Source organism: Brachyhypopomus gauderio, unplaced genomic scaffold (genome assembly GCF_052324685.1).
Source record: "Brachyhypopomus gauderio isolate BG-103 unplaced genomic scaffold, BGAUD_0.2 sc51, whole genome shotgun sequence".
NCBI lineage: Eukaryota > Metazoa > Chordata > Actinopteri > Gymnotiformes > Hypopomidae > Brachyhypopomus > Brachyhypopomus gauderio.
Window position 1 is genome coordinate 2450938 of NW_027506876.1, and position 20866 is coordinate 2471803.

The 20866-nt window shown below is 41.6% G+C and overlaps 1 protein-coding gene across 2 annotated transcripts; it reads left to right on the forward strand.

Annotated features, from left to right (window-relative positions):
- The first annotated feature begins 4207 nt into the window (after window positions 1-4207).
- On the forward strand, window positions 4208-9378 carry LOC143487892 (uncharacterized). 2 transcript variants are annotated; one of them, XM_076987171.1, is made up of 7 exons: window positions 4208-4938; window positions 5088-5220; window positions 6011-6145; window positions 6378-7627; window positions 8431-8560; window positions 8671-8790; window positions 8888-9378. In XM_076987171.1, the coding sequence occupies exons 1-7, from the start codon at window positions 4437-4439 to the stop codon at window positions 9069-9071; spliced, it is 2454 nt and encodes an 817-aa protein (XP_076843286.1). In that variant the 5' UTR covers window positions 4208-4436; the 3' UTR covers window positions 9072-9378. The 2 variants fall into 2 exon arrangements, with proteins under 2 accessions (XP_076843286.1, XP_076843287.1); XM_076987172.1 differs by lacking the exon at window positions 6011-6145.
- The last annotated feature ends 11488 nt before the right edge of the window (window positions 9379-20866 follow it).

Here is a 20866-nt window from a genome sequence, read left to right on the forward strand (position 1 = left end):
AGAGACGATAAATGTAAATATAAACATCTGTCATATTTTGGCTCGTGGACACCAACAAAACGAGTAAAGAAAGTGCATCAGCGTAGTTTACGTAGCATTCGTAAAGCGTTTGTGCCTCTGAACAGAAACTGTGAAATAGCGCCCCCTGAGGTCACAAAACTCGACGGTCACAGAATCTGGTGTAACACCGGTCTGCGTCAGAAGGACGGAAATGAAATTAATGGGGCGCACTTTATAAATATTAATATGCGTTTTAAAATTTAGATTTGCAAAGACTTGATAAAAAAAATCAAGTCTTTGCAAGTAAACAGGTTCAAGTCCAATTCAAGTCCCAAGTTATTGGTGTAAAAGTCCAAGTCAAGTCTAAGTCTCTGAATATTTTTTCAAGTCAAGTCAAAAGTCTTAATATTAATGACTCGAGTCCAAGTCATGTGACTCGAGTCCCCACCTCTGGTATGTGTAGATATATATGTATATATGTATGTATGTGTATGTATATATTTATATATATGGATGGATGTATGTATGTATATGTGTATATATGTATATATTTATGGGTTAAATGTGTGTGAGTGCATACGTGTATAAAGGAAATGTGTGTCTAGGTGTATGTGGATGTGCGGACCGGCTGCTCTCTGTGGTGGGGGTGGTGTGGATCCGGGCTTGGATGTGGTGGTGGGGGGGGTTGCCGCCCTGGTCTTCCTGGGTCGACCGCTCCCTGCCTTGAGCTGGGGGGGCAGTGAAGTTCGGTGCTCAATGAGCCAGCTAGCAAGCTGGCTCTCCTCTTCCAGAGGACCCTTTCCTCTGGACCTAAGCATTCCCACCTTCACCCGCTTCCTGCTCCCTGCCGGGGCGGGGGGAGGGTCGCTGGCACGGGACTGGGCTGGTGGCTTCCTAGGACCACTACCGGTCCTTGCTGGTCCAGCCATTTGCCCCTGCCGCAGAGGGTGTGCTAGTCTGGATAAGTGTGTGTCTCTGTCCTTGTTTTCTTCTTGTTTCTGAATGGGTGGATGAATGAGTGCGTGTTGGAGGGAGGGGACATATGGCCAGGTTTGGAGGTGTGAGGGTGTTTTTGAGTGTATGTGTGTGTGTGTGGGGGTGGGTGTGTGCATGGTGGGGGTGTATAGGGGCGAATGTAGTGTGGGTTTGGGTGTGTGGGTGAGGACAGCTGGTTCTGGGTCGGGGCTGGTCGTGCCCGGTTCACTCCCGGACGCTCCCCTGAGACTACTGCACCACTCCAGAGGGGGGGCGCCTTGGGGCTCCGGAGTCCGGCTTGGCCCCCCAGCGTAGGGGCGGTTGGCCCGCTCCCCTGGGCGTTGGTGGTATGGGGCGGCCGGGTGCTCCTCGGCGGGAGGTGGGCCCTGCCGGGTGGTGGGTGGCTTTCCGGGCGCGTGGCGCCGTGGCTTTGCCGCTGGCCCCTGGGGGGGGGCATCCTGGGGGGGAGGCGCTCTGTTCCCTCTGGTTCCCTTAGACCTGCACTCCTTGACTAGTGGGGCGCTGCCCGGGGTCTCTCTCTCCCGCCTGCGGGGGCGGGCGGGTGAGGGTTTCTGGGAAGTGCGGCTCTGGTACTCCACCGCTCCGTGGGGGGCCGTGGGCGGGTGGGATTCCCGGGTCTTTCTCCGCCCGCCTCTGGCCTCTGGGAGAATGTTGTCGCAGCTACCCACCCTTGCTGGTAAGTACATTCCATACATCTATCCTATGTTGCACTTCTAGGTTGCACATAAGCACACACTCACACACACCCATACATCGCACTCATCTGTACTATATGTATTTGGTTTACTTTCTGTACTTCTTTGCAGTGGTCATTTGAGCTGGTTGCGTGTTTTATTTTATTATTATTATTATTATTATTATTATTATTATTTTATTATTATTTTTTCTTCTTTTCTTTTTCTTCTTCTTTCTTCTCCTACCTCTTTTTCTTTTCCCTTTTTATTATTTCTTTCCCTCTTTTCTTGGTCCACCTAACCCCAATAATTATCACTTTGCATATTGTTATCACTATATATTGTTATCACTATACTATATATTATACAGAATTGTTATAATTGCCATTTAAATCTGTACATAAAAACAAAGTTGTCCTCCAAAGATGGGGGGGTGGAGGTGGGCCAAAAAAAAAAAAAAAAAAGTAATCGATTAATCGAAATTAATCACATTTTCGCACATAGCTGCCTTGTGCGAACACCTCGGGATCCAGAAGACTCGGACCACCCCACTCCACCGACAGAGTGATGGCTTGGTGGAGAGGTTTAACATGACACTGGTCCAGCAGTTAGCTATCCTCACCTCAGAACACCAGCAGGACTGGGACACCCATCTTCCCCTCATTCTCATGGCCTACAGGTCAGCAGTTCAGGACTCCACACAGCGCACACCTGCCCTGCTCATGCTGGGAAGAGAGCTGAGGATGCCACAGGATGCACTGGAGGCACTACCAGGCCCAGATTATGTGACGAAACTGCAGGACCGGCTGGAATCAGCACACTCCTACGTCTGGGATCAGCTAGCCAAGGTGGGACTGCGCCAAAAGAGGAATTATGATGTCACCTCTAAAGGGAGGCACTTCATGGCTGGAGAGTTGGTGTGGGTCTTTAGCCTAAAGAGGAGAAAAGGACGGTGTCCTAAACTGGACAGTAGCTGGGTGGAGCACTGCAGTGTTCTGGAACGGGTCAGGGAAGTGGTGTATAGGGTGCAGTTGCCCCCGGGAGGCAGGAAAGTAGTCCTACACAGAGACAGAATGGCTCCCTATAGGGGACATTCTCTTCCCCCTTTCAGGGGGGGATGGGCACAAAGCCCTCATACCCCTGCACAGCGGGGGTCCCAGCAGGAAACGTTCCCCCCTCTAAGCCCTACAGCTCCGACAACCCCTCAGAGCACCGGTAGGCCAAAGAGGCGACACAAACTACCTCCCCGCCTCAAAGATTGTGTTGTTCCCTCGAGGACGAGAGAGGACGAGAAACTTTTTGTTGGGGGGGGGGGGGGGGGGCGGGGGGGGGCAGTTCCTTTAAGGATCATTGGTTTACTGTTTCTTTATGTTAAGTGGTGTGTGTGAGTGGAAAAGCGCGCGAGAGTAAGAGAGAGAGGATTCGGTTATTGTTCTTGAGTGAGTTCGCGTGTATTAATGTTAAAATAAAAGAGACGAGTTGTTAACAGTAAACTGTCCTGGTATTTAACGAACGTTACAATATTTCACATTCTCTCATGTTTCCTGGAATTACAAGAGGCTTGTATTTGTTAACTTAATACAAGAGATCTGTTCAGTCAGACAGCTATTTGTTCTGAAACGAAGTAGTTATAATTTCAAGCATTTTCAAGTACTTTGGATAGATAGATAAGAGTACTTTATTCATCCCCAAGGGGAAATTACATTTAGCCTAAATTCCAGCACTTTTCAAATCTTTATTACTTTATAATGTACTTTATGTATAATGTACTTTATAATGTACTATCTAAAGTACTTGAAAATGCTTGTATAGGACATGTTTTCTTTGAAGGAAGTTTGTTTTTATCTGTTTGCTTGTTGAAAAATGTTTTCACTTGAAATTACTGACAGAAAAATATTGCTTTATTCATTTAAGCATTAAATAATATACACTGTGTTAGGTCTTGGTTCAATAGGCTATGTGCAATCATTTCAATATGTTTTAATAAACATTGAACCAGTCCGGCCCTCGGCTTGTAGCAAATTTGGTTTTTTGGCCCTTTGTGTATTTGACTTTGACATCCCTGCAATAGGGGGAGAAAGTGTTTCTATTGTTTCTATATTTCTATGATGAGTAACTAACTTAAACTAGAGGATTCCATTTGTAGGTTTTAATAATGTATGCATTTTTGTTTCACATATTTGGATAGATTAATATTCTATTATATTTTATTATATACTAAATATATTTTGTATATTTTCGATATTTATTCCATAATAACGCATCATTCTGCATGGAATAAAACGTCAGCTTTATTATAGTGGAACTAATATTTCGAATAGCTTAAATGAACAAAACGTAGATATAGTTGATCGTCATCTTTTATGGTTACAGTGGAACAACACTTGTTGAAGGATATATTTTTTATAACTCTCGAAACATGAAAATTCCAGAAGCTTTCAATCATTTCCTTGTTTTATGGAGAAACACAAACCACACCCATTCGAGCCTACGTTGAAGGTATGTGAAAACTTGTCCAATCGAAGTATAGCGCAGGTCAAAATTGTTCAAAGTAGGCAAATGTGCATTTAGCATTTTATATGTGCATATGGGGACTAATTTTTTGCAATAATTACAGTACCGTTGCAGGACGCTATTGCTTTTGTATTCGCTCTAAAAGTACGGGTGATTCCAGTTAGAAGATCAGTGGTTGAAAAGAATCGTTCGCTGGGTAACATTAGGTTTTAACTTTGTGGTACTGGTATTTATTTAATAGATCGTTGTAATATGAACATTAGGTCTTTGCTTCATATGGTGGTGATGATCGGTTATTCCACAGCTGTACATCCAGATGCCAGGAACGAATACCAAGAGCCTTTCTGTCTTCGCACGAAATCAGCTTTTGGTCATACTCACTGTAGTTTTCTTAGAAAATCAGCGGCGATAGCACCTCTTCTTTTTTATTGGACTATTTGGACAGCAGATAAATACATTGAAAAATGTTCGATAAGCGCCGACCCAGATTTGATTGAAAATTATTTGTCGTTGTGTCCTGAAATGCGCACCTGGAATTTAAAGGATACACAGTCTCTGAATCTTAATATAAGTCAGCTTTTTGGGCGTAATAGTCCATGTGAATTCATACCGAATACTCTTAGACACTTTAGGAGGAACTTCGACATGGACTGGGTCCGTTCTGGAGGCAAAATTCGACAGAAGCGTGCGTGGATATTACCTGGGACATTTTGGTGCGGCCACGGAAGCAGCGCGGGGGACTATGAACAGTTGGGTGAGTAGATTGAAGCCCAAAGCTATGCGCATTTTAAGCATTAGTAAACTTAGTCATTATTAAAAAACCGTTTATATATATTAATTCTGACGAATGTTTATGTCAAAAGCAGTTGTTATTGTTTGTTTCCATTTGTTACTTTCATCTAGGGATGTTTGAGCCTGTAGACAGATGCTGCAGAGAGCATGATCACTGCAGCCATATCATTCAGCCCTTCACTCTTAACTTTGGAGTGTTCAACCCTACTCTATTCACCATTTCTCACTGCAGCTGTGACCACAGGTGATTGCTACTAGCTGGAGGGCATGTACTTGCATTCCATTCCTATATGATATATCTTCAACCCTGCAGGAAGACTCTTGAAAGTCATAATTTATCCTCTTACTATCTGTATATGTTCAGTGATTCTTTCATTGAAGGTGTTTTCAAAAGATATGTGAGAGAGAAAAGTTTACACGATATAATTAAAATCGTAAACAAAAAACAGTTTGCTAACTGAAATCACAGACCAAACTGGAGAAACAACACACTATAACTGGTACTTATATTAATAGGAAATTATAAGAACACTCTCTGTGATCACAGATGTTGAAAGGGTATAGAAAATATATACAGAAATAGAGATAATGACAATACATTAAAAATTCTCAACATTACAGCACTCAGTTGTAATTTTTACAGCATATTTGGCCTAGTTGGCAGCTTACTGTAAAGCAACTGACTTATTTATTACAAAAAGTAATATTGCATTGTATAACATTTTTGGAGTAATTAATCTGTTTATTAACTGCTGTCAAATGTGCATGTTTTGTGTGTAGTGTGTGTACAGTGTGTGTAAACGTCTTTTGCAGCAGTGACTATTGGTATGTGTATGAATACTGAAGATGAATATCTTGTAGAAATATGCTTTGGCTTGTTCAAAGTGCAAATATACATTGAGGAGTTAATTCTCCTTCTCTTATGTTTTCTAAAATGTGCCACTGGTATTGATGGCAGTAAAATAATTGTGCTTTGTTGTCATTTCAGGAGCACAACATATTCTTAACCAAATCTCTCTCCGCTGCACATTTAGGTTTAAGCAGTGTCTTCTAGATATTAATGGAACAGTATCAAACATGGTGGGATACACTTTTTTCAATATCCTTAAGGTCCGCTGCTTTGATCTCATCAAGAAGAAACGGTGCACAAAGATAAACTGGTTTGGAATGTGAGTGAAAATATAGAATGCCAACTATCCAATTCACTCAACTCGGTTCTTTAAAGAATTTTATATTTAGATGTTACTAATGCCAGATTTTTAAGCACCTGTTCCATTCCCACAGCAACTGTTCACAGTTGGCAGTGATATCTTCGTTGTCATCTTTTGGCAAACTCATTCTCTGTAGGTCTAATGAGCCATGAAAACGTGCAGCTTAAAGTTTTCAAATCTTCTCTTCCAGGTGCACTTCAGTTAAGGTTGCCCCCTTTGCAATGCTCAAATATTCCACACCATACAATTCTGTGAGTTCAAGCCAAGAGAACATTGTAATTACTGACCATCCAGTCTATCAGGCAAAACCATCAATTAAAGGAAAACAAATAAATATCAAACCTAAACAAAGAAAACAACTGGAACCTCAAGAAAGATATGATCAACTAGCCCATTTAAGGGAGGATGCATTCTGGTTGAAGCAGCAATATGGTACAAGCAAAACACCTTTAACAAGAACTACAACTCTACCTTCAGTTTATGCCACAACACACCTCAACTCACTCACAACCCATAACTCTAAGTTGGTTCATAAGAAGAAGCAAACAGTTAATCAGAGGACATCATCAATTAAAAAATCTGAACTATGTCCAACGATTTCATCCCTTGTACACACAAGAGCATCTCAGGGATGCTATGATCAAAAACCATTTCATACTCAATTTCCTAAGAAAAAGTCTACAAACAGGAGAAAGATGACCACATCTCAAAACCATACTACTACAAACCAACCTGAGATGATCCAAAGATCTAAACCTCTGAAGGCAATGCTCAATTGTTTTTCTATTGGACCTCCAAGAGGTGATAACCTCAAGCGTAAACAAAAAAGAGGAAAGTATTGCAAAGTAGACAATGCATCAAAAAAAAAAAATTTTAATGCTACATTATCCATGGCAAAAATCAAAAGGAAAAAATCAAAGGGACAAATGGCAAAGCGGAAAAATCTAAAACAAAAAGTTAACCTCAACCATTCATTGAACATTAGCACATTTGCAGAAATAAAACAAAAACTGTCTAGAATCTCTAAAGTTTCTAAGACCAGGAAACTATCTTCAGCCAAACGTATGTCACCTACCAAACCTAGAAATGCACTCTGGAGAAACACTACTCCACACCCTAAGACTAATGCAGTATCATTAACCCAAGCATCTTTATTTCTAAAGACAACTGCTAGGTTTAATTCTTCATCTACAAATCAGGAATCCATATCTTCAGTTCTGAAAAACACCATAATAAAGAAAAGGTGTTCTTCAAAAAGGAATTTATCAGCGATGAAGACTACTTCTAAGAAAAACACATCGTCTGAGTCTGCAGCTTCAGTGCACATATCCATATCTGTTCTTAAACAAAACATGGTATCTGCAACTGAGGTTACAAAAACACTAAACTCTTCTCTTTGGAATATCTCTAACTCTACGTCTGATGATTTTAAACCAACAGGTAAAGACATTCATGTTCTTAAGCATACTCTTATTTGTTATGTTTTTTATAAATCAAACAGTATTGATTGAAAAATACAATACAGTGTTCGAGTTACATTACATTATGATATTTAGTAATTTAGCAAACAACTAAAACATATGTGTGAAAAAAGCTGTATTTTGCAGACCTATTTTGAACTGTTTAACATTATCTTATTTTGGCAGCAGCATACTGTAGCTTTAATTTATTAGTAACAACAGTAGGATGTATGACTGACGTATCACTTTAATGTCACATCAACCAGAAAGTACAATGTAACAAGGCATTGTGTATAAATTAAAGAAATACCCTTAGGTCTGTAACTGCTTCAACTACAGCAGCTGTGACCTGAGGTTGAATTCATTATGTATTTGAGATTCCTGAGATACCACTGAAGTGTTGGGGCAAAAGAAGAATGCCCATATAGTCCCTGGAGAGATAAACATATCTATTCCTAAAAGAGCTCTTAGGTGAACCATTTGGGGTTTAATTAGCATTTATACATGTAAAGTAAAAAAGTGAGTGTGAGAGCTCCTAACACATTGGCAGTGAACCATCAGATATTTTCTGAAAAATCTTTTACATATGACTTTTGTAACATATTATTATTATTATTATTATTATTATTATTATTATTATTAAATTTTTACTCTAGATGAAGCTGAATATGCATAACTGCCATCAGCACAAAGATTCCAGCACTGCCCATACTTATGTTTCAACATGTTTCACATTTGTACTTGACAGTTGCCTGATGTTTAATATGTGAACTTGTTCTCCAGAATCTCCAAAAATATGTGATGTAGCTAGATACTTGGATGGCTGCAAGTACAGGATCCATCCCATGGAGAAGATATATGGACATTATAACACAGAGTTAATGACTATTTACCATTGTGACTGCATACACAAGTAAGTAAATCAATAGTTCATGCAGATAAGCATTCTTGGACACATTCCTATGTAAAAACTGATTTTATATTTTCCTCAAATCTTCCTGAGTGTTTCTACTTCTCTTGCAGATTGACAAGTCATTTAAAACAACTTAAGAATGCCAACATTTTGGAGTTAATTTTTGCAAAATTTGTGTCCCAGTCTTGTATCGAAATATCAAATATCAGTGAATGCAACAAACATACAGGGTTTGTTATAATGCGTAAACCAATAAATACATATTCTGAAAGATTTTGCTCTACTTTTGAGAGTGATGTATAACTACATTTTTCCCTTTGTACATAGTTGTCCTGCTCTTCTTTCCAAGGTGACAGAACTTGACTCAAGATCTGCAAATAACGAAGATCACTTTACAGCAAAAGATGAGAAAGAGCCTACAACCAAAAGAACCTCTGATCAAATTTACAAACATTGCCTTAAGATTTTAAATGGTAGAAATTCACATCATGTTGGGAATGGCCCATCTTGACAACCACAAACACTAATTGGAAAATGCTAAATTTCAGGATCTGTATTCTTCAAGTACTACGAGAATATTAAAAGCATAAAAATACCAGAACATACGAAGTCTAATAAAGTATAAAATTGTGCATTATTTCCTCAGAAATAAGAATATATTGACTTTCTGCCAACATTTTGCAGAGCAAATGACAAATTAAAATAAATGTAATCATTATAATCTTCTAAAGGCAATTGCATGGATAAGTACAGTAAATGGATAGATGGTACAGTATATGTGGCACATATCAAAGCTTTGTATTGTAGCTTAAGATTAATCAAATCTTCACAGTAATATAGTATTGTTATATTTTGTTATATTGTATATTCTTGTTCATTATACACTGTTTGGGTGCTTTCTTTGCCATAATGTTGATGGGTGCATATCATTCATTTAAAATTATTAATTTAAAGATTTGTTGCAGTTGTTAAATAAACATCTGTCCAATCTAGTTTCTAGAGTGTATAATTTTGCATAGTCCGTAAAAGAAGAAGAGATATCCCCTTAAGGGAATTCCCTTCTGCATTTAACACATCCAGAGTGAACACACAAACAAACACAACTTTAGTGCAGAACACAATTCGAGCTGTGAGCAATCACCTGCTACGAAGCTTGGGGAGCAACCAAAGGTCAGAACAAATGGCAGGCAAACACCAAGGAGGGTGTGACAACACAAAGGGCGAGGAAAGTATGAATTAAACATAACACAGTAACAGAAGGAAAATTAACCAAAACCAAGGAATCACATGGTGATATTTAGTATGAACAGGCTGCCCAAAGAGTAGCAGAGGGTCAGTAGGCCAGACAGGAAACTGGACTTGCCTAAAGAATAGCAGGAGAAACTGGACCCAGGACTGAGTTACAGCCCTGTTACAACACTCCTTGGTCTGGGTTCTAGTTGTTTGTTGTTAATGTGTGTGTCTGTTAGGTTATTTGTTCTGTTACAGACATGAATGACGTGAATGCATGAATTCCATGCATTCTATTCCATACATTCTATTCCATACATTCTCATCCAGATGTGTTCCCACTTCTTCTTCCCTCCTGCCTAATGTGGCACTGTAGAGTTGGTTACTTCACATCTACAATTCTCTTCCGGATGTAAAAGCCAGAGTCCAACCCAAAAACCAGAGATAGAGCTAGAACTTCATGTCTTGTCTTGTGGAGATGTCTTGTTTGTATATGGTAGCTGTTTTTCGATTGTTTGGATATTTTGACCTCTGCTGGTTTATTTGTCTGTCGCTTGTTTGGATTGCCCTGCTCGGATTTGGTTGCCAGTACAATCAGTTAATGCTGTTTGGTAGTAGGGAACACAAAGCCATTAATTTCCTTGTGGTTTTCATGTGTTTAATTGGGTAGGAAGTTAGAAAACCATAATAACATTCACAATAACATTTTTTACTGGTAGGTCAATCAATCAATCAAATTTTATTTATATAGCGCTTTTTACAACAGTTGTTGTCACAAAGCAGCTTTACAAGTGCCGAGTCCTAGCCCCCAGTGAGCAAGCCAAAGGCGACAGTGGCAAGGAAAAACTCCCTAGTTTTTTGTATGAGGAAGAAACCTTGAGAGGAACCAAGACTCAGGGGGGGAGCCCATCCTCCTCTGGCCGACACCGGTCACCATGACAACAACAACAATATAGACAGAATGTAGACAGAATGTAAAAGATGCAATAATGTCCATTTAGACAGAATATAAAAGATGTAATAATGTCCATCATGGTGTAGGCATCTGGTTAGGCAGGAGGTGGCCGGCCCAGGATGGATCGCTTGTCTCTCCTCATCTCATTATTCCTCAAGCAGGCGGGCAGCCATCTGGAGAAATGAAACAGGGAAAATTAGCTCTGTATGAGGACATATACAGGACAGGTAAAATTATAAACATTTCTGGAGTGTGGCAGCAACTCCGGCACTAAGTTAAATTATTACAGCCTAGCTAAAAAAGGCAGAACCAGAAGGTAACATAGGCTTGGGGGCATTCTGAGACAATGCCATCCGTCCACTGCACTGTCAACAAACTTGAGTGACCACGAGCAGTGACAGGATGACAGCACCAGCACCCCAGTTTACCATAAAACGGGGTGCAGGAAGGGGAGAGAGGACAGACCCTAGTGACAGAGCACCATCCACCACTGGACATACAAGCACAAGTTGTCTGAGTGTGTGTACATTCATGCACACACACTCAGACAACTGTTTTTATTGAACAGACCCACGCAGACACAGGGAGAACATGGAAACTCCACTCAGATAGAAAATTGATGTTCTATGTCTCACAGAAACTTGGATTTGATCTGGTGAATATTTAACTCTAAACGAAGCCACTCCTGCTCCAGCTCTCTGCTTCTAAACGAAGCCACTCCAGCTATGTACATAGACCAAGATTGTCAGGCAGAGGAGGAGGAATATGTGGGAGGAGGAAGAATAAATGATCTAGAAATTCATCAGAAATACTTTGATATCTCCAATTCCTTTGAGATGCTGTCTATAAAAGTAATTAATCTGTCTACTAATAAGAACGCATTTTCACTGACTAATGTGTGCAGACCACCAGGGCCTTAATCAGACTTTCTAAATGATTTCAGTGATTTTGCAGCAAATTTAGCATTATGCAGTGACAAAATAATAATAGGAGGTAGGGTTGCAGCGGTAACCAGTGTCACGGTATACCACGGTATTAAAATGCAGGGTTATCATACCGTGTGCGTTTGCTTATTACCGGTAAAAGGCAAGCCAGCGGAGAAACTCACCCGCGCATGCGCAACTACGCTCCGGTTCAGCTACTCAGCACACAGCGGTGAGAATGGCAGAAAGTGCATCAGACTTAACACATTTTTTACCAAAAATAAGGCTAAACTAAAATCAGCGCCGAAAATGACATAATCGCGGTGGCTCCGCCCGTGCGCGAGGTCGTGCACCTTTCGAATTTTGTAACTTTGCGTGCGCTGCACCTCATGTTTGCAGGGTTCATACACCTTTACAAGGTGGAATTCAAGCACTTTTACGTCAATGTCCATTTCTATATTTCCCAGCATGTTAAACTTATTTAAGGTAAATATTTATAAATATACTCGAAATGATTCGAAATTTCGGTTTTTATCACATTATTTAATGGTTGTTTATTTTCAAAACGCCCAATCTTAACGTCTTCACGTTCTCTCATGTTTCGTCCTGGAATTACAAGAGGCTCGTATTTGTTAACGCAGTGGTTCCCAAACTTTTTCTGCCGTGCCCCCCTTTAGTAGATGAGAATATTTTTATAATATGCGCCCCCCCCATATTGACTAGGGATGCACCGATTCACGTTTTTCACTTCCGATACCGATTCAGATATCTGAGGCTTAGTATCGGCTGATACTAATCCGATCCCGATCTGATAGAGTAAAACAGTTCTGAATCGACTTAAAACATATTTTTAACACAGACATACTGAATTACAAGTTTATTGAAAACTCTGCACCAGTATAGCACACTTAAACACACATAAAAACATGTAAAAACAACACAACTTGCATTTGTTCAGTCAGTGCAATTATGAATATAACATTGAATGTAAAATAAATAATACCAAAGAACCTGAAACTTACAAAAACAATAGGTTCACAACTTTGGTCAAACATGAAAAAAATAAACTGCAAGAAACCTTTGAAATGGTTCAAGAATTCTAAATATCATTTTAAATAAATAAGGAGATGAAATAAGAGAAACAGCAATACCTATGCGTCTAGTTTGCTAGCGTAGACATCACGCAGAACACAAAGCATGTAACAGCCAGAAATATGTGTACTGTCTCTTTAAGGGAGCGAGTTGAGCAAGCGTGTAACGTATTGAACAGGCAGAGAGGGATCCAAATGCGGAAGAACACCGCTTTTATTGAAATGAGACGCTGGCACAGAAACAGGCAGGTGAATCACGAGCACTAGGATAAGTAACAGTGTTTTCTTTGCATGGTCAGGACAGTCCAGGGTCATACCGGGGGAGCAGAAGTCAGGAGGGTTAGGGTTAGGGTTAGGGACTAGGCAGGAGACAAGGTCGGGGACGTAAGCGAGGGTCAGAACACAGGAGAGCAGACAGGTAATAGAAAGGCTTGGTACGCGGCAATACTTGGTGTCGGCAATACTTCGCGACTGAGACGTGCTGGTGAAGTGCTTAAGTAAGACTGAAGGGGGCATGGTAATGAGGGGCAGGTGAGGCTGATTATGGAAGATCAGGTGGCATTCCTGACAGTACCCCCCCCTCAAAGGAGCGGCACCTGACGCTCTACGACGTGCTGGGGGGCGACCGCGGCGCCGGGGGGCAGGAAAGTTAGGATGTGTTGCGTGGAAATCAGCGATCATAGTGGGGCAGAGGACATCCCTCGCTGGAATCCAGGCCCGTTCCTCGGGGCCATATCCTTCCCAATCAACCAGATATTGCAGACCACCTCGCCGGCGTCAGGATTCCAAGAGCTCTCGGACGATGTATGCTGGACGACCGTCGATCTCCAGAGGATCCGGAGGTTTATCATACACGGGGGGCACGGTGAACGGGCTGTAGTGAACCGGCTTCAGGAGAGAGATGTGGAAGACAGGGTTAATACGGTAATGTGACGGCAAAAGAAGTTTGTAGGTAACTGCATTAACTCTGCTGAGCACTTTAAATGGACCGATGTACCGTGGACTAAGTTTTTTACATCGTTGCTTCAGGTTAAGGTTCTGTGTCGACAGCCATACTGTCTGTCCCGGGTGGTAAATCACCGCTGGGAGACGACGACGGTTCGCATTGAGTCGGCGTGTGTGTAGAGCACGTCGCAAGTGTACATGTGCTAGCTCCCAGGTATGGGCACTGTGTTTAAACCATTTGTCTAGGGTGGGGACATCAGCTGGTGTCTTGTCCCATGGGAAAAACGCAGGTTGGTAACCGTATACACATTGAAAGGGCGTGAGTTTGGTAGCGGTGTGTATAATAGAATTCCGGGCGTACTCTGCCCATGGGAGGTATTTGTGCCAGTCGTGTTGAGAAACGCAATATTGTCTGAGAAACCTCCTTAACTCCTGATTATAACGCTCAACCTCTCCGTTAGACTGGGGGTGGTGGCCTGAAGTCAGACTAACAGTATTGCCAAGGAGTTTGCAGAACTGCTTCCAGACTCGAGACGTAAACTGTGTCCCTCTATCGGAGACAATATCTTCGGGTAAGCCATAAATACGGAATACGTAATGGAAGAGGGTAAGAGCCGTGTCCATGGCAGTGGGTAATTTGGGGCAAGGAATGAGACGGCACATTTTAGAGAATCGATCTACAATTACCGTAACTACAGTATTACCTCCCGATGTGGGCAAATCTGTCACAAAGTCAATTGCGAGGTGCGTCCATGGCCGGTGAGGAACAGGTAAGGGAAGGAGTTCTCCTGCTGGAAGTGCACGGGGAGTACGGGTCTGAGCACAAACGGAACACGCCAGCACATAATCACGAATGTCATCCTCCCAGGACGGCCACCAGTAACGCTGAGAGATCAGGTGTCGTGTGCGGGTAGTACCTGGGTGGTCTGTGCCCGCCGTATCATGTGCGAGCTGTAGGATGCACCCCTGAAGGGATACGGGCACGTATTGTTTCCCCTCCGGACATTCCACCGGACTGGGTTCGGTGCGCAAAGCCTCGTCTAAGTCCTCTTGTACTTCCCAGCGAATAGCTGCGAGGAAACAGGACTCTGGCAGAATACGTCCAGGTTCATGAGTTGCTTCGTCCTTTTCGTGGATCCGTGACAGGGCATCGGCTTTGATGTTCCTTGACCCGGGTCTGTAAGACACAGTGAAACGAAATCGGGAGAAAAACTGCCCACCTTGCTTGTCGCGGGTTTAGGCGTCTGGCTGACTTCAGGTATTCAAGGTTCTTGTGATCTGTATATACAATGAAGGGGTGTTCCGCTCCCTCCAACCAATGATGCCACTGCTCGAGTGCGAGTTTAATGGCCAGGAGTTCCCGGTCTCCAACGTCGTAGTTCATTTCCGCGGGGGTCAGCTTTTTGGAGAAGTAGGCGCAGGGGTACAGTTTCGGCGGGCTTCCCTGCCTCTAAGAAAGAACAGCGCCCACTCCGACCTCGGAGGTGTCGACTTCCACGATGAACTGGAGTTGGGGGTCAGGAAGGTGCAGTATTGGGGCCGACGTGAACGCCCTCTTAAGGAGTGAGAACGCTCGTTCCTCTTCAGCGGCCCAGGTGAATTTCCGATTCCTCCCTCCCTTTAAGAGATTAGTGAGAGGGGTAGCCAACTCACCGAAACCTCGGATGAAACGGCGACAGAAGTTAGCGAGCCCCAGGAATCGCTGCAGCTCTTTCGTGGAACGAGGGGTCGGCCAGTTTAAGACAGCTTCCACCTTCTGCGCATCCATGGAGATCTGGCCAGGGGACAGTGTACATCCTACAAACGTCACCGAGGAGGGATGAAATTCACATTTCTCCACCTTCACGTAAAGATTATGCTCACGAAGGCATTGTAATACTGCAGAGACGTGTCGGATATGCTCTGAAACAGACGGGGAATAAATCAGGATATCGTCTATATGAACGAATACGAAGTCATCTATCAGGTCACGGAAAATGTCATCCATAAACGCTTGGAACACAGCGGGGCTATTTGTTAGTCCATACGGCATGACTAGATACTCATAGTGCCCTCTGGCGGTAACAAAGGCTGTCTTCCACTCATCGCCCTCTCGAATAAGGACCAAGTTGTAAGTGCTGCGTAAGTCCAGCTTGGTGAATATGTCCGAAAAGCGTTTCAAGCACAGAATTAGACGGAATAGATCTGTTTTTATGGATCGGTCACATTGACACCGATACCCGATCTAGAATTTTTTCAGATATTAATATCGGAATCGGTGCATCCCTAATATTGACACACGTGCACATGTTTTACTTTCAAGCTCCGCACCCCCCCTGCAATAGCTCCGCGCCCCACCTAGGGGGCGCGCCCCCCACTTTGGGAACCACTGTGTTAACGTAATACAAGAGAACTGTTCAGTCAGATAGCTATTTGTTGTGAAACGAAGTAGTTACAGTTTCAAGTAAAAGTACTTTAAAAGACTAAGGGGCGGTTTCCCAGACAGGGTTTAACTTAAGCTAGGACTAGGCCTTAATCTGGAGTAGTTAATCATGTCTTTAAAAAGGGCTTTCTAAAACACAGATTAACTACTGATTACTAAAACCTGGACTATGGAGTCCTGAATTAAAGTAAACAAGCTTGATTTAAAACCACCTGTGATAGTCTGAATTAGCTGGAGCAAAGTTGCCTATAAAACATGGAATGGACCTAGAAATGTGTAAAATAACATTGAACTGGAGAGTCAGATACAAGTAAAACCATGGCTGCAGAGAAGGGACTCCGATCAAAAAACTTTACTGAGCATGAGAAAACTCTGTTAAAGCAAATAGTTTCAAGACACTCGGTTATTGAAGATAAACAATACACATCAGCTGCAGAATCAAAGAAAAGGAATGCCTGGAAATCTATTTACAATGAATTTAATGCAAATGAACACACATCTACAAGAACAGTACAACAACTCCAAGTAAGAATAATTGGCTTTATTAGGTTTCTCTTTTGTGAAATTAGTGAGATGACATAAGTTACTTTATACAGGTGTTGTGGAAGAATATAAAAATAAGCCTCAAAAAGACTTCTGCTGAAGCCCAAAGAGAGAGGTTTAAGACTGGTGGGGGGCCTGCACATAAAGATCCTGACCAGGTGGATGAGTTATTGACAGGAATAATGGAGAGTCAGCAACCTTTGGAAAACATACCAGATGATGACCATATAGACAGTTCAGATGATGGATCTCAGGCACCTACTTTGGGTAAATTAATTCAGTTCATCTAACATTTAAAACTGTATTTGTGTCAGTGTCATGTAATCTGCATTTATCTGAACTGTTCTGGTTTCAAGGAGAAGGTCATATGGGCAGAACTGAAGTGGAGATGCAAAGTAGTTTACCCTCCACATCCTCAACAACATGTGTGGCAGCATCTGCCAGTAGGCCTACTGGTCAGTACAACAAAAGACGCACTGTCCATGAAAGGCTGGCAAATGAATATCATGAACATAAGTTAAATTAAATTCTCTTAAAGAAGAGCATGAAATAAAAATGAAGATCCTGCAAGTAAAACTGGAATCAAAGATGAAAGAGAGAGACATGTAAGTGTCTCAAACAGGCCCGTTGACAGTCTTGCTGGGGCCTGGGACAAGAACCTTAAAGTCAAGAGCACTTGGAGACGGACAGGTAAAGGCCGTTCTCGCTCAGTCACAGATGAAAGCTTGTGTTCCAACAGTGAGACAATCTCCATGGCATCTATTTTATACATTCTAAAAAGATCTCTAAAACTAATGTCATCAAAATGTTGAAATGGGTCACTTGTCAGCAAGAACATATCTAGCTGGTGGTACTCTTTGGTCTTCATTGACATAGTCCAAGTAATCCATGTGTCTTCTTTGACAAACAACATTAATCTGAAGTTAAACATGCCTCCTGTCAGGTATAATTTAAACCTCAATTGAGTCCTGCATTAGCACTAATCTTCCTTAAAGAAATGAGATTAGATCATTCGGAATTAGACTAAGGACTATTTTGAGCCATGACTGAGAAAGCATATTTCTGTTACTCTGAGTTAAAAGGCCAATTTAGTCTAGGACTAGGCTTAATCTCTGTCTGGGGAAACTGCCCCTAAAAGTACTTTAGCCTAAATTCTAGCACTTTTCAAGTCTGAAACACAAAGCAACATTAAAATTCGTCAGGTAAATGTTCCTTCTCCTGTTTTTGAGGGGTGTTTCTTTATACTACTACATATCGTTACGGACAACACTGCAAAGAATGTGACGTGGCAAAGGCTTCCGCCGTTCGCGTGAGGTGTGCGGAGTCGCCTAAGTATGTCTCGCTGCAGCCTGCAGGAAGGCAGAGTTGGACATCCAACCCCGCCCATATCCAACTCCACCCTCTAATGCGCTCTCGTGCACCAACCCACTACTTCTTCGTTCGAGAAGAACTGTGTGGCACTTGAAAGACGCATAATACCTCACAAGTGTTCAAGAGGCACGTTGTTGTGCTTAATTTACACATACCTTGTTTACTTTGTGTATCGTTCCACATATGTTATTCATTATCAATTCAAAATTGTAATTGAGTAAAAGTATCTTTACTTTGCCTAAAATCTACTCAGAGTAAAAGTAAAATTACCCATCTCAAAATTTACTCGAGTAAAAGTACAAAATTACATCATTTAATATGTAATTTGAGTAAAAGTTACTTAGTTACTTTCAGTTATTTAATGCATGGATGAATCATGAACCAAATTCAGCACAAGTTGTTTTAATCGATTTCAAAGCGTATTTAAGTGCACATCCACACTGCAACACTATGATAAGACTAAAGAAGTTTAAATTACAAAGTATTTAAACTTATACTAAACATTAAACATATTAAACACATTAATATGTTTAATAAACATATTAAACTTATTAAAACAAAGTATTTACAAAGTATTTAAACTGCAACAAAATGCACACAAAATTAAGTCCCCACAAGATACCACAAATCGAACTAAAATGCAACAGGATTCCACTACTCACAATAAAATGCCCACAGGATCCCACATCAAATATAAAAAAATGCTCATAGGATCCCACAATTTAAAAGTAAGTGCTCACAGGATCCAACTATTCAAAATACAGTGCCCACCGAATCCCACTATTCACAATAAAATGCACACAGGATGCCACAACTCAAAATAAAATATAAAATTGTCACGTACGGTCCCCGACCCCTCCCTTTTGAGCATGTGTTTACGTCGTCTGCTTCTACTCGTCTGCGTCAGTGGATCTCCGTGGGTGCAGTTCTGTCTTGTGATCATCCGTCTCACCTGTGGCTCGTCTCGTCATCACGTGGGGTCTATGTGGTTTGTCTATTTAATGTGCGTTCGCGCAGTGTCCTGTGCTCGTCATTGTTTGAGTCCTACACGTTTCCGTGTGTATATGTTTCTACGTGCGCTGACTGCGCTGTTTCTGTCACAAAATAAAAGTGACCGTGAGTTAAGCAAGGATTCTGTGCCTCATCCTTCACCCTGCACCACACGTCACAAAAATGCCCACAGGATCCCACATCTCAAAATAAAACAAAATGTGCACAGGATTCCACTATTAAAACGCTCACAGGATCCAACTATTCAAAATACAGTGCCCACAGGATTCCACTTTTCACAATAAAATGTCCACAGGATCCCACAGAACGTGAGTGTGTGAAGACGGTCAAATGCGTGTGTCTCACGCTTAATGCGTGAGAGTTGGCAACCCTGTAACTAACCTACTAAAAGTAAAACACAATTAAAATGGTAATGTTTACTGTTTACTGGTAATGTTGGTGATGGAGAAGGGGTATGTTGGTAATGTTGGTGATGGTAAAGTTAGTAGACAAAATTTAATCAATATTAAATTCAACTATGCTCCCTCGGAGAGCGGTTTAAATCTGAAACTAGGACTACTAAATATTAGATCCCTGTCATCTAAAGCATTGCTTGTTAATGAAATGATTACCGATCATAATCTATGCATGCTTTGCTTGACGGAAACCTGGACCCGACCAGACGACTATATGGCCCTAAATGAAGCTTCTCACTCTGGCTATAGATATGTCCATAACCCCCGTCCAAATGGTCGAGGAGGTGGGGTCGCCACAATATATGACTCTGATATAGGCATTTCTCAAAAATTTGGCTTCAAGTTTAATTCTTTTGAACACCTCATCATCACTGTATCAAATGTTTCAAATTTAACAAGCAACAAAGTGTCACAGTCGTTTATGTTAATTACTATTTACCGCCCCCCTGGTTCATACTCTGAGTTCTTGCAGGAGTTTTCAGACTTCCTGTCTCATGTAGTGCTATCAGCCGATAAGGGGATTATAGTGGGTGATTTTAATATCCATTTTTAAAATCTGTGTGACTCTTTTAGCATTCATTTTCAAGCAATTCTTGATTCAATGGGTATCACTCAGAATGTGGTGGGTCCTACGCATAACTGTAGTCATACTTTAGACTTGGTCTTGTCATTTGGTATTGACATATCCAGTTTAGCAATTCTTCCTCAGAGTGAGGCTGTGGTCAGAGTTGTGTTTAACTGACTGTGTTCATCGGCCACCCTGCTATCAAATTAAACGAGCTATAACACCCAGTACCATAGCCGCGCTCACTGATATTTTACCGGGTCTGACAAACACTGATCCACTTGTAGCTCCGGAAGGACTAGAGCGTTTCACCGAGCACATCGAGACTTCCCTTCGTACAACTTTAGACAAAGTTGCACCACTACGATATAAGAGAGTCACGGAGAGAAGAATAGCGGCATGGTACAATGAGCACACGCGTAGCCTCAAACGAGCCGCGCGGATCCTGGAGCGTAAATGGCGAAATTTGAAATTAGAAGTGTATAGACTATCGTGGAAAAGCAGCCTTATTGAATATAAGCATGCCCTCCATACGGCAAAGTCCTTATACTTATCGGCCTTAATAGAAAAACATAAAAACAATTCAGGACTCCTTTTTAAAACTGTTTCCAGCCTTACGAGGAGTCATGAACAAATCAATTCTCTTATTCCACTAGAGTGTAGCAGTAACAATTTTATGAAATTCTTTAATGATAAGATTGATAAAATTAGGGAAAACATTAGTAGTGCTATCTCAGAGCCTGTCAACATGCCAATGCACCTTGACAGCTGTCTGGTCAGCTCTGATGCCCTGTT

Excerpts from the sequence above, each read along its gene's own strand:
- LOC143487892 (XM_076987171.1), top strand. The coding sequence starts at position 4,437 with ATGAACATTAGGTCTTTGCTTCATATGGTGGTGATGATCGGTTATTCC. Across the intron at positions 7,628-8,430 it reads TGATGATTTTAAACCAACAG|AATCTCCAAAAATATGTGAT; the intron begins GTAAAGACATTC and ends CTTGTTCTCCAG. Across the intron at positions 8,791-8,887 it reads GAATGCAACAAACATACAGG|TTGTCCTGCTCTTCTTTCCA; the intron begins GTTTGTTATAAT and ends CTTTGTACATAG.